Source organism: Lycium ferocissimum, chromosome 6, assembly GCF_029784015.1.
Source record: "Lycium ferocissimum isolate CSIRO_LF1 chromosome 6, AGI_CSIRO_Lferr_CH_V1, whole genome shotgun sequence".
In the NCBI taxonomy this organism is placed as follows: domain Eukaryota; kingdom Viridiplantae; phylum Streptophyta; class Magnoliopsida; order Solanales; family Solanaceae; genus Lycium; species Lycium ferocissimum.
Window position 1 is genome coordinate 18,723,951 of NC_081347.1, and position 16,165 is coordinate 18,740,115.

At 35.3% G+C, this 16,165-nt stretch overlaps 1 protein-coding gene across 1 annotated transcript; it reads right to left on the minus strand.

Annotated features, from left to right (window-relative positions):
* Positions 1–2,239: 2,239 nt before the first annotated feature.
* On the minus strand, positions 2,240–5,987 carry LOC132061186 (uncharacterized). Its single transcript, XM_059454043.1, has 8 exons — positions 5,866–5,987; positions 4,508–4,559; positions 4,091–4,149; positions 3,385–3,436; positions 2,805–2,863; positions 2,576–2,582; positions 2,426–2,487; positions 2,240–2,324 (listed from the first exon to the last, which is right to left on the minus strand). Exons 1-8 carry the CDS (start codon positions 5,925–5,927, stop codon positions 2,240–2,242), a joined length of 438 nt encoding a protein of 145 aa, XP_059310026.1. The 5' UTR covers positions 5,928–5,987.
* Between the last annotated feature and the right edge of the window lie 10,178 nt (positions 5,988–16,165).

The window sequence follows — 16,165 nt, forward strand, 5'->3', positions numbered from 1 at the left end:
ATTTAGTGACCTGCTAATCTTGTAGAAATGGAATTAAAGCCTGATCAACAGCCCTCTTATTTAGTTGATCCTTCTCCATCAGCTCAGTTCCTTTATCATTCTCAACCTACGTGATACAATTCAAAACCTCTGAATCTTCCTCCAGGCAAGCATTATCATCATGTGCATTAAGAGCAATTATTTCTGCATCTGAGCCAATCTGTATTCATCAAAAGATCTCTCATGTTCTTTGATTTTTGCAGATCTATTGTCATGTACACATCCTTCTTATGACTTACCATCCACCATCAAATAAATATAATCAGTGACATCTTCGCTTGTAGTTTCATGTGATACATCAATGTTATTGTCTCCATTATTCACCAAGCATGTAGGTATTCCATCAGTACCCCCATCACTAGCATGAACTTCTACAACAGTATCCACCCCATTATCAATATTTCCTTGAGATGCATTTTCAATATTCACCTTTAAATCATAATCCTCCATCTCTTCTTGAACTTCTTTGTTCTCAAGTTTTTTCTTGAGACACCTTTGCAGTATTCTTCTCTACAACATTATCCAGGGTCTCATTCTAAGTATCCTTACATTATTGCCATCTATAGGTGCATTTTCATCCTGCAAATCATCAAACTTGTTGTGAGTAATCACCTCCTGTATGCGTTGTTTTGCTGATCCTTCTCAACGTCTGATCTAAAAACTTTAGTGAGGATGGAATCTCCAAAACTCTATTATCTTTAACAACATTCCAATTTTCAAGATCTTCAAGCACCTTTCCACTAGATAGCATTCTTGCATTAAAAACCTTCTTCTGTTGTGATAATTGTTCTTCTATTTCTGGCTTGGTTTAACATGTTGAGCCACTTCATTTGTTATTTTTTCTTTACCCTTCTCACAATTATTTTGCCTTTCCTTCTCAAATGTTGTTACCTGATTAGTAACATTATCATCATTCAAAATCACTTCTTTTCCTTTCTCCTGATTCTCATTACTAATGACCTCTTCATCATGATATGCTAACTCGAGATACAAAGTCCAACATTCATCTTCACAATGGCCTTGCAGTTTACATTCACAACAGTATTTTGGTAAATAATCATACCTAAGCTTCACCTTGCCCACCCTAATCTTTTGTGTTTGCTCATCTTCTATTTCCATATTCACAAAAAAGGGGAGATCTGCCAATAAATCAATCAAAACCTTAACTCGTGCACAGCTAGGTCTTATTCTATTCTCAGTTGCCTTATCAAAATGCAAAGGGATTCCAACAACAGAAGCAAGTGAAAACAAGGATTCTTTTACAAAAAAACTTGCCATCAAATCAGGAAAAGAGATCCATGTAATCACTTTCGAAGTTTCTTCATCAATCTTAAATTTTGTATCATAGATTAGAGGCCTCATTTGATATGAATATCCATCCCTCAATTGAATATAATAGGCCCCCTTCGAATACAAATTTATAAAGTCTTCCGTAAGAGATAAACATATCAATACATGTCTGTGCGTAAACAAGCCAATTTCACACCGACCCTTCATCCCACATTGTTCTGGAATTATGGTTCTTAATTCCTCCATCTCTGGCGAACCATAAGAAAACTTACCAATAACAGCATATTGTTGTTTTTGCATGAGTTCCATTTGCTCCACTTCTTTTTGTTTCCAACGTAAGATTGGTACTCCATTGCAATATGAAATAGGTTTCAAAGTAATATTTGATGTAGGGTTAGGGTTCTACATGGGATTCATAGTAGTAGGCTTGAAAAATTCATTATACTTGAGTTTGGGTGATTCCGGTGGTGCGTGAACAATGTCCATGGTAGGCTTATGATTGGTAGAAACCTAGCCAGTCCCCTGAGAAGACTGACCAGTGGACATGGTGGTCATCCCTCTAGTGACGGCTAAGAAAGTATTAGGGTTTGCATATAGGGTTTTAGGAGAGAGAAGAGTGCTTTTTGCAATTTTCAACTACTTAAAGAAACTGAAAATGTGCTTACAAAAGATTTTGTGACACCGGATTAATGTCTTTAAAAACATAAAATGATACAAATAACACAAGCATATCAAGAACACAAATCATAAAGAGATACCATACATAGAAAGATATCTGCCCATTAGCTAATTGGAAAGTTTACAACCAAGAGTTGCTAGGCATGTAAATGGTATAAATACCAAATTTACAGCCAAATTATTTTCTGAAAATAAAATAAGTAAAATGCTCGGACCCTTCGAGGTTTGTTATTTATTCTCTTTTCTCTGCATCGTTATGGGATTCTCCTTGGGTTGCTGAGGTCGCCCCAATGGCGGCACTTGCATTTGCACCGTCTCTGAAAACAACAAATATAAATATTACAATTAGAAATTAAACCAAGCATTTTATGTTAATAGAAAATCATTAAGAAATGAAAATAATTAATGAGATTCAAACCCTAGCACTCTTTCTGCACGACGCTGTTGCTGCCTAATTTGACTCACCTCTCTTTGCATCGACTGTGAGAATGAAAAAATGTGAAGTTAACATAGATGATAATTATTTTTGTGTAATAAATGATAGAAATTATGGAAGTATAATCATTACCTCAAGCCTGGAGTTGAATTGAGACGCATGTAAGTTTGGGACATGACAAAAATAAAATAGAATGCTATTAGTATTAAGAATTATTACGACTACAATATGGTATATTTACATGACAAAATAAAATAGAGAATTATTAGTGTTTATCGCATCTGGACTATAGATTTCATCAGCAGCATAGTGTTTTTAATGATATATCTATAAATAAATGAAAGAGAGAAAAAGAACGAACCAGCCTTCTCTAGCAAGTTGAAAAACAAATGCATATTGTGACATCCTTTGGAGATAAACCTGTTCATATTTTGTGTATATAACATAAATCAGATACAAAAATAATGCACATATAATAAAATATCCGCCAACATTTTGTTACTCATTGCTTCTCAAATGAAAGCATTGACATAAAAAGATATAACTATGAGAAAATTGTGCTTTTTAAGATTTTCCATGTAAAAATATGATCCGTGAATTGTATCTATAATTAACTAAAAACACAAAAAAGTTTTAGAAATTATAATTTTGCAATTACCTAGGCTAAAACTAGGTATCTTCCATATATATAATCAAAACATTTATCAACCTTTAGGTATATATTTTCAATAATCGGTCGAGTTTTAATGAAAGTTCTTCTAAATTGACAGTTAGCAAGCTAAAAACCAAATTAATGATCTAGGTGAATTCAATTATTTCTACAAGTTAAATAATGCCATTTTTGACAAGTTAAAAATCATTAAGAATATACATATCTAATACTTTTTCCGATAAAAACAAGAAAAGTAAAGATGAATTCAACGACTAGTATAAGGGTTAACCTGTCTGCGACGTGATTCAGTGGTGGTATAGTCCATATTGCTGCTAGTGATGCTACAACGCGAATAAAATCAAGTGCAAATTATTAATCTAACAAATCAAATGAAACATCTGTCATAATATAATTAGCTCGGTTATCGAAAAGAGAAAAAAAAAAAAAAAACATCTATCCACACACCTCAGGAAAGAGTTCATTAATTTGAATCATTTAAAACATATTATTCCATACTAACACCGATACAATGGGAAGTTAGCACTCGTCTTCTAAATTACTCGACGATAATCTATAATTTGCAACATCACATACGCCTGACTCATTTTCAGATAATATTTTCTATCCATACCATTTGTCTTTTTAAAAATTTGTACATCTGTTAGGAAAGATATATAACAATAGCATTAATCATAAAAAATATTGTTCAAACGACTCCATTTATAACTCTGGTTAACTAACATTTCACTAAATGAAACAGTAAAAATAAATGTAAAAATAGCATTGAGACCCATGGTAGTTCGGGACATGATAAAATAAAATAGAATATATTTAGTATTAAGACTTATAAATGACTACAATATTAACTTACATGATAAAATAGATAGACTATTATTTGTTTTATGTTATCTGCATTCTGCACTATAGATTTCGTCAGAAATATAGTGTTTTCAATGAACAACTTCAAATAAATGAAAGAGAGCAAAAGAACAAACTAGGCGAGTCTTGCAAGTCGAAACATAAATGCTTGTTGTGACATCATCCGCAAGAAAACCTGTTCATGTTTTGTGTATATAACAGAATCAGATATAAAAATAATATATAACAGAATCAGAAATAAAACTAATGTACATATAAAACAATAGCCATCAACATTCTTAAGATACATTTTTTGTAAAACATTAGATATATGTCTTCAACATGCAGCTGAGTCATAATGAAAGTTTCTTCTAAATTGGCAATTAGCAAGCTAGTAACAAAATTAATGACCTAGGTGGATTTAATTATGTCACAAGTTAAATACTGCCATGTTTTTACAAGTAAAATATCATTAGGACTTTATATATCTAATTATTTTTCCAATAAAAATAAGAAAACTAATAATAAAACTAACGACTAGTATAAGATTTAACCTGTCTGTGTCGTGATTCAGTGGTGGCATAGTCCATATTGCTGCTAGTGGTGCTACAACATAGAATAAAAACAAGTGTAAATTATAAGTCTAACAAATCAAATGAAACATCTTTTCATAATATAATTCGCTCTGTTAGCTAAAAGGGAAAAAAAAAAGAAAAAAAAAGACACATATATACACAACTCAGAAAATAGTTCAGCCATACTAACACCTATGCACTTGGGAGTTAGCACTCATCTTCTTAATTACTCAACCATAAACTATAATATGTGACATCACATACACTTGACTCATTTTCTGATACTGTCAACCCATACCATTTGTCTTTTAAATTTTTGCACATCTCTTAATATATATATATATATAGACATCATTAATCATAAAAAAGAATTGTCAAACGACTCCATTTATATCTCTTCTTAACTTAAACACTTAAGAATAAATTTGGAAAAAAAATGATAAATGTTATATTTCTAAAACATAACATATTTGAAAATAAATCTAGTTTTTCAGAAAAGTTTTACTTTAAACAGAACTACTAAATTCATATGAACAAGTTTAAACTAGAAGACGATCGATAATTTTTATATTGTTCTTGGAATTTGTTTTCTTGACATTCATGTTAGAAATGAGATCCAAGATCGAATGAATTAGAAATTCTTGTATTCGAGTACATGATCGTTCGAAGCTTATTACGCAATATCAATAAAATAATTATGATTTAAATAAGTAAACAAGTAAATCGAAGACTATGGAAACAAGGTACAATTTAATTACAAGGAAATAAGTCATTCAAAACTAAATACTGACTAGAAAATTAATGCTATATCAGTTGCATAAAATCTATAATGAGTCGCCATTTAATTCATCCTATGTAAGGTGAAATAAAAATCCTTTTGCATGACAATTTAAAAAATTTATTTCTTGTCCATTCTTCCACCCCATCTAACAAAATAATAGAATGTCAACCCTACCCACAAGATTTAAGCAAAAAAAGAGACATCAAGGATGTTTTTGGCATAAGGAACATCTAGAAAATAAGTCATTTTGTCAGCCAACCGCTAAAAAATATTAAAAGGGAGAAAACGAGTTTATATGTATATTCTTTTTTTTTTTTTTTTTTTTTTTAAGAAATGGTGTCTATATTTAAAGACTGTTAAATGGTGCGACAAAACCAAACATAAATCAAGTGGAAAATGACATAAAGGAAAACATCTAAAAAATAAATCATTTTTCGGCAATCAAACACCAGAAAATATTAAAGGGGAAAAATCATTTTCTACGCTTATCCTTTTTAGTAATAGTTCAAAATTTAAAGTGCTGAATAGTGAGAAAAAAAATATTTTTCTTGCTCACCTTGAATGAGTGGAACTAGTGCTGCTTGAATGAGCATCAGAAGAAGCTCCATTCTCAGCCATTGCACCAATGAGAAGAACAACAAGAGACTTATAAAATGAAAAATGAGAAGTAAAGTAACTCTCTTTCTCTTGGAGTTGCTTTGATGAAAGAAATGCAAGAAAACAAGCAGATTTATACGAGATTTTTCTAGTAGTATGAGTTTTTCTTTCTTGCATGCGTTTAACAAGTGTTATTTACTCTTAGAAACTTGTCGGCAATGCATCACATGAAAGGTTCTACTCACATTGTTTTTCTCTTTTGCCTTGGCTCATTATAAAAAAAGATTTAAAAAAAGTGTTTGAGGACAAAATGCCAAGACTTTATCTTTTGGCCTTTTCTTTATTTCTCTTTACTATCACTCTCAACAAGGAATAAGTTAGCTTGAAGAAAAGTTTATCTTTTAGGGATAGAGTTGTTGAATTGAATGTAAAAATTTTAAAATTTTTAAGGCGGTACATTTATGAAAAGAAAACAGAAGGTCCGCCAACTGCTGCATTGCAATTTGACATGATTCTTTTATCAACAACATTGGTTCAAAGCTGTGTTCCTAGAAAAAGTTTAAATAATAGGTCCATGGTACTTGTGTGCTCACTAATTAATTAAAGAAATAATTAATGTTCCACATTTTCAAATTCACAGGATCTAGTACTTTTAGTAGTATGATTGACCAAAGGAAACATACATTCAGGCTCAATTATTTATTTATTTATACTATACTAAAATTGAAAACACGTTAACTGTAAAATTGAATCACTACAATACCCATAAAGAATTCAAATAACAATATTACCCTTAAAATTAATTTATTCCTTTTCAAACAAATACAACATTTTTTAAACTTTGTATACAAGACAACGTCTTGCATTTATTAGTTTTTTATACTTAAATAAGTTTTACCTCCATTGTGCCTGGTTAAAAAGGACCGTGTTTTCTCCAAAAATAATAGGTCTCCTTATATAATCTTAAGTATTTAATGAAATTTAGTTTAATCGTTATGCTGAGACACTATCATCAGCATTTCATATGTTCTATTCATTAAAAAAAGTGTTTATGGAGGAGAACATTACTACCAAAGGGTTTGGTTTTTCGTGTATATATTAACATAAGTAAGAATTTTAAACTCCACTCTAAGAATCCTGCAATTTAACCGATAATTATGGAGGAGAACTTTACTACCAAAGGGTTTGGCTTTTGATGTATTAATATCAGTAAGAATTATACACTCCACTCCAAGAATCCCATAAGAAAATAGGTTGCCTAGGAGAGGGAGGAACTTCTAGCTAGCTGAATTGGTAATAATTTCGGACATGGAGCAAAACCTCTATCGCTCTTCCTTCTCTCTAAATTCTTGAAAGAGAAAGCTCTGAAGAAAACTAATTACTAATGTCTTCAAAGATTGATACAAACACTGACATGATTGAAGATGAAGCAGATTTACTCGCTCGAAGCAACAACAAACCTAACACCAATCCCCTCAAAATAAGTTACTCCGAATTTGTCAAACATAATTCATATGATGCAAATATTAACCTTATCTTTGAATGCCACTTATTCAACACAATGACCCTTACCGATGAGCATGAAAACCATACAAACCACTCAAACTTCATTACTATCATAAAACATGACAAAAAGCGACTGTATTCCAGTTGGGAACAAGCTATAATCATAAAATTAGTTGGGAAATACATGGGGTACAACCAATACAATCTCTAATCCAAAAAATGAGGTCAACAACTGAACCCATTAATCTTATTGATTTCGGCACTGACTACTACCTGATACGATTTTCCAATCCATATCTATACCACAAGGCCTTAAATAATGGGCCTTGTTTTATTGGGTCACAATACCTTACTTTTAGATAGTAGATCCCTAGATTCAACCCAAATCAAAATCCCATATCCTTCACCATAATTCGGGTTAGACTACTAGAAATAGCCACAAAATACGACGACATAGAAATTCTAATAGAAATAGGAGAAACCATAGGAAAGGTACTCAAAATTGACAATTGCACCACCAATGCGATGAGGGGAAGATATGCTAGATTGTGCATATGTGCACAACTAGGAAAACAATTACCAAAATATATTATGATTGGTCATCACCTACAGGAAATTCAATACGAGGGAGGAACACAAGTATGCACAACTTGTGGCGTACTGGGACACACCGTGCATATATGACCCTATAACAAAAACGATGCAGCAGATCAAGAACAAGGAAATGCAACCATCAAAAAAGAACAATCAACGGAGAGCAAAATATCGGCACAACCAAGACAACCGGTACAGAGGCGGAGTACCTGAGAGATCATCTTCCCAGTTCAATGGCTATCGAAATCCACTCAACATTCCACACCTACTATGTCCAAGCAACATTTCTACCAGTCCAAGCAATAGTGAGTCAGCAATACTCCTACTCACCAATCCGCTTTCCCCAGGCTTATGCGGATTACTAGGAAGCATCTCACCATTACTTGGGGGAAACTTCAAACCAAACCCTCAACCGGCTTGGAACATAAACATACTCAGATAACGTGCCGTAATACTGCTCGCGAATACAAATGTACTGACACCTCGTAAGCCAGGGCTTGTACTCATACATGCAAAGCCAGATGACACTCTAAACATTACAAGTCTAGGAGATAGGAGCACTCGAGTTAATCCAGCAGGTCAGCTTGTTTAACACCACCCAGGAGGATGCCACAGATGGTAACGACAATGGAGGAGGAGACGCTGGACCCCCATCCCTTACGCTAACACGGCAACTTATTGCACTCATCAACGGAGAAGGAAATAGAGATGGAGCCACTGCCACTGTTTCCAGAGAACTTAGACCTTGAAGAAGACCACTAAATCCCACAAAAATAGGTGGAACACGTGGTTCCACAGTTGGATCCAGAGCTATTGTTTCATATGTCACCGGAGGAAATCAAATTTACCAAAGATTAGAAGAAGAGGATGAGGAGTTAAACTCCCTAGATCTGATACCACAGACGATAAAACTGGGAAGCTCCCTATCCTTGAGCTTGCACAAAAATGAGGGAAAATGATATATTGTGACGATTCCAAAGAGACTCTAATAGTAGCTTTTAATATCAGAACCTTCCCCTTGACCCTACTCCACAAATATGCCCTATTAATGATACCAACCAAAGCAGAAGAGGATATACCAATGGTGAAAGGAGCATTACACCCACTAATAGCCCACTTGGAGATCTCCCTAGCACACAGAGGGTGCTCGATCACCCCGTTAAACCAGAAATGAAAGGGCTTCTATGGAACTGCAGGGGTTGTAACAACCCCAATTTTTGGAGAAACTTTAAGGCAATAGTTGAATGGAACAACCCATCTATGTCTGTCCCATTGAAACAAAAATGGATAACCATGATGATCTGTTGGAATTTATCAAATTTACAGATATGTTTGAAATCCGTGCAAATGGCTACTTTGGCGGTGTGGCGTTCATGTGGAAAAGCAATCAAGTTACCATAGATCCAGTCGCCATCACGGACCAAGGAATTCATGTGAATGTGCAGGTTAGCCCATCTTCACCATCTTGGTTGCTTTCCTTAATTTATGCAAGCACACTATTTAACAATAGGATTTTTTTTTTTTTTTTGGGGGGGGTGGGAAACCTAAAGGCAGTAGGCAAAAAACGACAACAACCTTGGCTTCTTTGTGGAGACTTCAATGAAGCCATCTCAACCACTGAAAAATATAGGGGTAACCCTAATAATAATAATAGAATTGCGGCTTTTATAGAATAGTTAGACAGTACGAAAATGATAGATCTGGGTTTTATTGGAAGTAAATGCACCTGGACGAACAAAAGGAAAAAAGAGACAATATTATTTTAGAACACTTGGACAAATTCTTTGCAAATTATGATTGGTTGAATTATTCCTTGAAAATACTGTCACCCATCTACCGCGTACTCACTCTAACCATTGTCTTATCATTCTTAACACTGACAAACCTATAGGGAAACCCAAACCTCTTTTTCAATTTGAAACCATGTGGCTTAGACACCTGATTTCAAACCCCTTGTGGATCACCATTTGTCCAATAATTTTGAATACTTTAGAACCATCACTGACTTTACCAAACATGCGCGACACTAGAATAAAGAAACTTTTGGGAATATCTTCCATAGGAAAAATTCCTCTTCAAGAGAATCGCGGGCATTCAAAAAATGGACCCAAACCAAAAAAATAATTTCCACTATGACCTAGAAGGAAAGCTTATTAATGATTTTTTTTTTTAAAAGAAAAATTATAGTCCCATGGGACTATTTTGTATTTATTAAATCAAAAAGGCCCAGCAGAAGTACAGAAATGCAAAAAATGAAAATACATGGACTAAAAGTTGAAAGCTACTAAAACATGTAAAAGCCCTAAAACATTGGTACTTTCCTAAACTATGTTGTCTCCTCCATCTGAGGTGAACTCCAACAGTGAAGCTCCTCCGATCGGCGTTGCTGATTCTCTGCAATTTCCATCGTTGTCGTTCCACCTCAAGTAAGATAACCTTCCATTTATTGTTTGTGTGTTGTTGTTCTGGTCGAAATCTCAATATCCCACTCTTCTTCATGATTTTCCTCTTCTTGTTGGTACTGTGGTTGATTCCCAAATCGGAGCTCTCCTTCAAATGATCAAGTGTTCTTTTGCTCAAATCCTCTTGTATTCGCTCCGGTAAGCTCTTCTTCATCTCTTTTGCGTATTTCGCAGAACCCCTTTCATGTTGGTGTTTGTTTGTTCGGTTATTTGTTGTGCAATCTTTTCCTATGTGATTTGCCTTTCGATTTCTCTAATTGTTCACAATAGATGATGAATTTTGTCTGTACCCATATCTGAGAGTCATTTTTGTGTTCTGCTTTTTCTCAATGTGTAAATTTTCCAGCTTTTTGTGTATTCTGATGCCCTTTGTGTGGTTTTTATGTGACTTTCCTTTGCTCTTCCTTGTGGTAAGTTGTGTTGACATTTGTCATCCCCTTATGTATTTTCTCCATGGTATTTGTTAAATTACAGTTCTAATCCTCAGATAAGGTATTTGGGATTTATCATTGTTAATGATCTTTGTTTGTTCCACCTCCATTTCCATAAAACTATGGTATCTCAAATTGCCCTTGTCCAAGGCCTAGTTTGCTAGGGAATCTGCAAGTTTATTCCCTTCCCTTAACATGTGCTCATATCTGATTTGTATATCTCTGCTCATTTCAACAATTTCCTCCACCCATTTAACTATATTCCAAGGTGGTTTTCATTCATCTGAAAGAATCTGTGTTAACAATTTGGAGTCAGTCTGTATTATAATGAAATGTAAATATTTTCTTTTACAATACTTGATTGCCTCCAAAATTGCTATAGTTTCAGCCTCAATGTTTGAAGTGTAACCAATCTCTTCAGCCTGAGCATACATTAGATCTCCTGAATTGTTCCTTAAGCAAAAACCATAAGAACTCCTACCAGGATTTCCTCTGGATGCCCCATCTATATTGCACATAATCCATTCCTCCAGAGGGAATTTCCATAGTACCTTAGTGACCTTTAATCTAGCTGTTCCTTCCTCTAGTACTTATATCATATCTCTCCATCTGTGTGGGACCTTTTTCATAGAAGGATTCCTAACTTGCACCAGTCTTTGAATTGTTAAGTACACCTGGTAAATGACTCTAACCACAGATTTATGCCCTCCATGTTTGATTGAATTTCTTCTCTTCCACAGTTCCCATACAACTATAGTAGGTAATGCTTGAAAAATTGGTTTAAGCCTCCCAGTCACAGAGGCTTGCCACCATTTCAATATTATTTGTTGTAGTTGTAATCCTTTCACATAGATACCTGCAAAAGAGAAAAAATAGGACCAATTCCTGTTAGCTGAAAAGGATTTGGCAAAAAGATGTTGTAGTGTTGCTTATTAATGATTATAATGATATTCTGAAAAGTGAGGAAGATTTTTAGAAACTCTAATAAAGAGTACAAAGGTTAAATAAGGGAGACGCTAACATTAAATTCTGCCATTTCTCAACCATCTAAAGAAATAGGAAAAATCGAATTATTGGATTTAATGACTCTGTTAGGAACGGGACACACAACAAATATGACGTTAAATCTATAATTTATAACCAATTCAGATATACTTACTCAACAAGCCTCATTTGTTTTGATAAGCCCAGATACACCTATCTAGCTATCACTACCCAACTCGTGGGTCGAGCAGGCGCCCATGCTAATCCCCCTGGTAGGCGAACCCTTCTCTTATTCAACAATCAAATTAAAGCATAACAAAGAAACAAAATTATCTAAGCAGTCACCATATCATATAAGTATATAAGTGCAGAAATACATCAACTACCCAAAGAATCTGGTCAAGTCGTAGTACAAGAGCTACTAAGTAAGTGGATAAGTCTGAATGGTAGAAATACATCAAGTGTGAACAATTCTGTCTTGAATACGAGGGACATATATCATGATAGAAGAGCTTTTCGGGTAGCGGATCGGAACATGGCTCACCCCAGAAACTCTAACTAAGCGGCTTGGAAAACTCACACACGAGGGCCTGATATGGAATCTGTAACAAACTCTGCACTCAGAAAGGAATGTAGTAAGGTAGCATCAATACAAACAAGAAGTAGAGGTAAGTATTATAGGCTGACTAAGATTAGTTTACTCATATAAGGCACTTAATCAACAAGATAAACAGATAGGCACATCATAACCACTCAAGTCACATGATATCACATAACCTAATCATCGCCTAAGGTGAAGCACCTAAACACGAGTCTGCCAAGTTTCCAAAATTTTCCTCATAGTAACCATATTCACAAATACAACCAACAAATCCAGTCAATCGATGTAAAAAGTGATGATGATGTATGTAATGCAATGAAATGGACGCCATGCAATGCAATGGCCAATATCTCAATTTGTACACACATGCTCCGGACGGAATATCAACATCTCGACAGTCATAACATGCAGGGGCCCCATGGCGTCCATGTACCAGCCACTCCGCACAAAGCCAAGAGATGACTTTAATAATACCAGCCACTCCGCACAAAGCCCAAAGATGACTTTCACAATACCATCCACTCCGCACAAAGCCTAGAGATGACTTTCACTAAACTAGCCACTCCGCATAAAGCCCAGAAGTGACTTTCACAAAACTACCCACTCCGTACAAAGCCTAGAGGTGACTTTTATCTTTCACTTTCTATCATATGTTTCCAAAATCTTTTTATCAATTGTTCCACGATTCATTCATCACACTGTGCTTCAGAACATTTCCATCATGCATGAATGTATAAATGCAAGAATAAGAAATCAATGCAATCAAAACCAATGAATATGCTATGAAGATCGCAAAGCACCATAAGCTATAACAAGACTTGTATAAATCACAACAACCATGGAAATGGAAATGACATAGAGTTTTAATCATCATAGTGAATCTATCACATCACATCACCCAATAACCTCAACAAGTATAACACATCTAACAATGCATAAAATAACGGCGACAAGCCCACAGAATCAAAAGTCATACCAACCTGATAGTATATCCATCCCAACATCATGTCTGAAGACCTAATCATGCTTTCTCTAGTCAATTCTACGCATACATACATTTCACTAATCAAAGTCAGGTAAGCCATAACCTACCTTAATGCTGAGCTAGTGCCACAAACAGTCAAACGTGAGCCTTGCCCTTCGGAGGAGCTTTCGAATAATCAAAGGCTACTCAACATCGTAATCTAAGATACAAAAGGATACTAACGCTACCCATATTGCTATAGGCTTATTCGAATCGAAGATTAGACTTTAAAGAGGAAATCAGGCCGATAAGGCAAAATGGGAATTTCAAGATTAAAAACGATAATCCAATATTCAAGAAGCTTAATACCATTCCCCAATTGCTAAATACACTTAATTAATCATCAATTCCAACATTAGATAAAAAAAAACCCCCAATTTAGGATAAAACCCCAACTTTCTATAATCAATTTGTCAAACAAAATAGAGCTACAAGCTTAACGTCTACTAATTCACAAGGTCCCATGTTCAGAAAAACAAGATTCACCAAATAAACCCATATTCATAGCTTAAGATTCAAACATCATCATTAGGGTTTGTAAACCCATCTTCCCCAACTAATCCCATTAATCATAGGTCCTAACTTAGAAAGTAAATAAACATAAATCAAGGTAGATCAAGGTCAAGGGAATTTACTCAAAGATTATTCAACTCTAAAGCTCCTCAATCCACCTCCAAAACTCTTTAGGGTTTCAACTTTGTGAATGGGGAAGAAATGGTTTGAAATGGGAAATAAAAAGCTTTCTAGTTCAGCGATTTTCGCTCCCGCGGACACAATTCTGCTTACGCAATCCTGCCTTGGCGGATAACAGTCCCCTGAGGCGGACTTTATTAAATGACATAGCACTCGCTTTTGTGGGCCAAGTCCCACTTGGATGGACCCGCAGAGGCAGAAACACTCACGCGGAGGCTAGCCATTTCGAAACTAGAAAATTTGGTTTTCACCAAGTTTCAACCAAAAATCCCGACATCCATATGAGACCTCCTGGATCCAAATTGGACATGCAACCATATGCAAAAACATGCTACAAACTCACCCGCGCACTCAGAATTCCCAAAAGAGGTCATCTTGACCCGGTCATCCCCGAACTCCCAAAAATAAGGTTTCGATCCAATATCCCCAAACTCCCCCGGGTGCCTCGGGAACCGAACCATCCACCCTAACAAGTCATAATCAATCATCCAGACCTAATGGGACCGACAAAACTCACAAAAGAACACAAATACCAAAAAGTCAACTATTGGTCAACACTTTTTTGCTTATTCAACTTAAGGGCTTCTAAACTCTTCAAACCAATTCGATCACCTCCGGAACCACGTTACTTATCCCCACGAGTCAAACACGCTCTGATGAGGCTAGGGGAAAAGTTAACAGGGGTAAAAGGGTCAAAACACAATAACGACCAAACGGGTCGTTACATCAGATACCAATCAAACAACCGTTCATCCTTAAATTGAGAATAATGAAAAGCACGAAAACCAATGGGAATCTAAAGAATCTCTATCACAAAACCTCATGACAGTCTCCATAGGCAACATATACGCCGATAATACCACCTGTGCACCTTATCAATTAAGCTGCGTTTAACTTAGCTCAAATACCCAAATTTTGATTCCTTCATACCCGAAATTTCTTCCACAACTGATCCCCGCATACAAGAACAGTCTACCTTGAATTCTCTGATTTGATATAACCACACCTCTGAACGCAATCAATTGATTCCCCAAAACCTTTACCTATAACCACCAATCACAGCCCACTCTGATTCGGTAGAATATTCTGATTCCACTAATCTTTCTTGCTCACCTTCCAAGGTTGTTCCCCGTATCAAGATCCTTTATAACTACACAGACATACTCCACCAGCCCCAAACCATGTGTCAAGCCCTAAATCACTGATCGTGCAGGACCCTACCCTTTCCGACCTAGTAGGCGAGCCCGTCCCTTATTCAATCATACAAAAAACATAAATAGTAAATTAGAAGCAATAGAAGTCTAAAATCATAAATAGATAATTTTGCAAAATCTAAATATACAACGTCCGAATCTGGTCTGAATAGTACAAGAGCATCTAAGTACAAATGTCTAGTAAATATAAGTTTGACAATAAGTATTTGTTTAAGAATAGGAATAAATAAAGATAGAGGATAGATGAGTCTAAGGGCAGCGGACTCAGCAGATGCTCACCTTGGACACTCATAAGCCTTGCCTAGGCATCACTCTCGAGGGGTAGATGTGGAGCCTATCACTAACTCTACACTCAGAAAAAGAGTAGAACAAGGTAGTATCAGTACAAATATTATGTACTGGTAGGTATTATAGGCTAACAACAGTTAGATAACATATATAAATAAAGAACTGAAGATAGATATGCTAGCAATCAAGTACAATTACAAAATAGTCCAAGAAAAAATAACACAAGTGATAGGAATATCAAGGTAGAATCAATGTAATATATGAATGAAGTAACGATTGCATATGCAATGCAATGATATGTCTTATGGCCAAATGTCTATCTCCTTACACATATGCCACGGACGGATAACCTCCACATCGCGATAGTCATGACTCATGGAGGACTCGCGAAGTTCATATATTAGTCACTCCGCACAATGCCCAAAGATGACTTCTACAACACCAGTCACTCTGCACACAGCC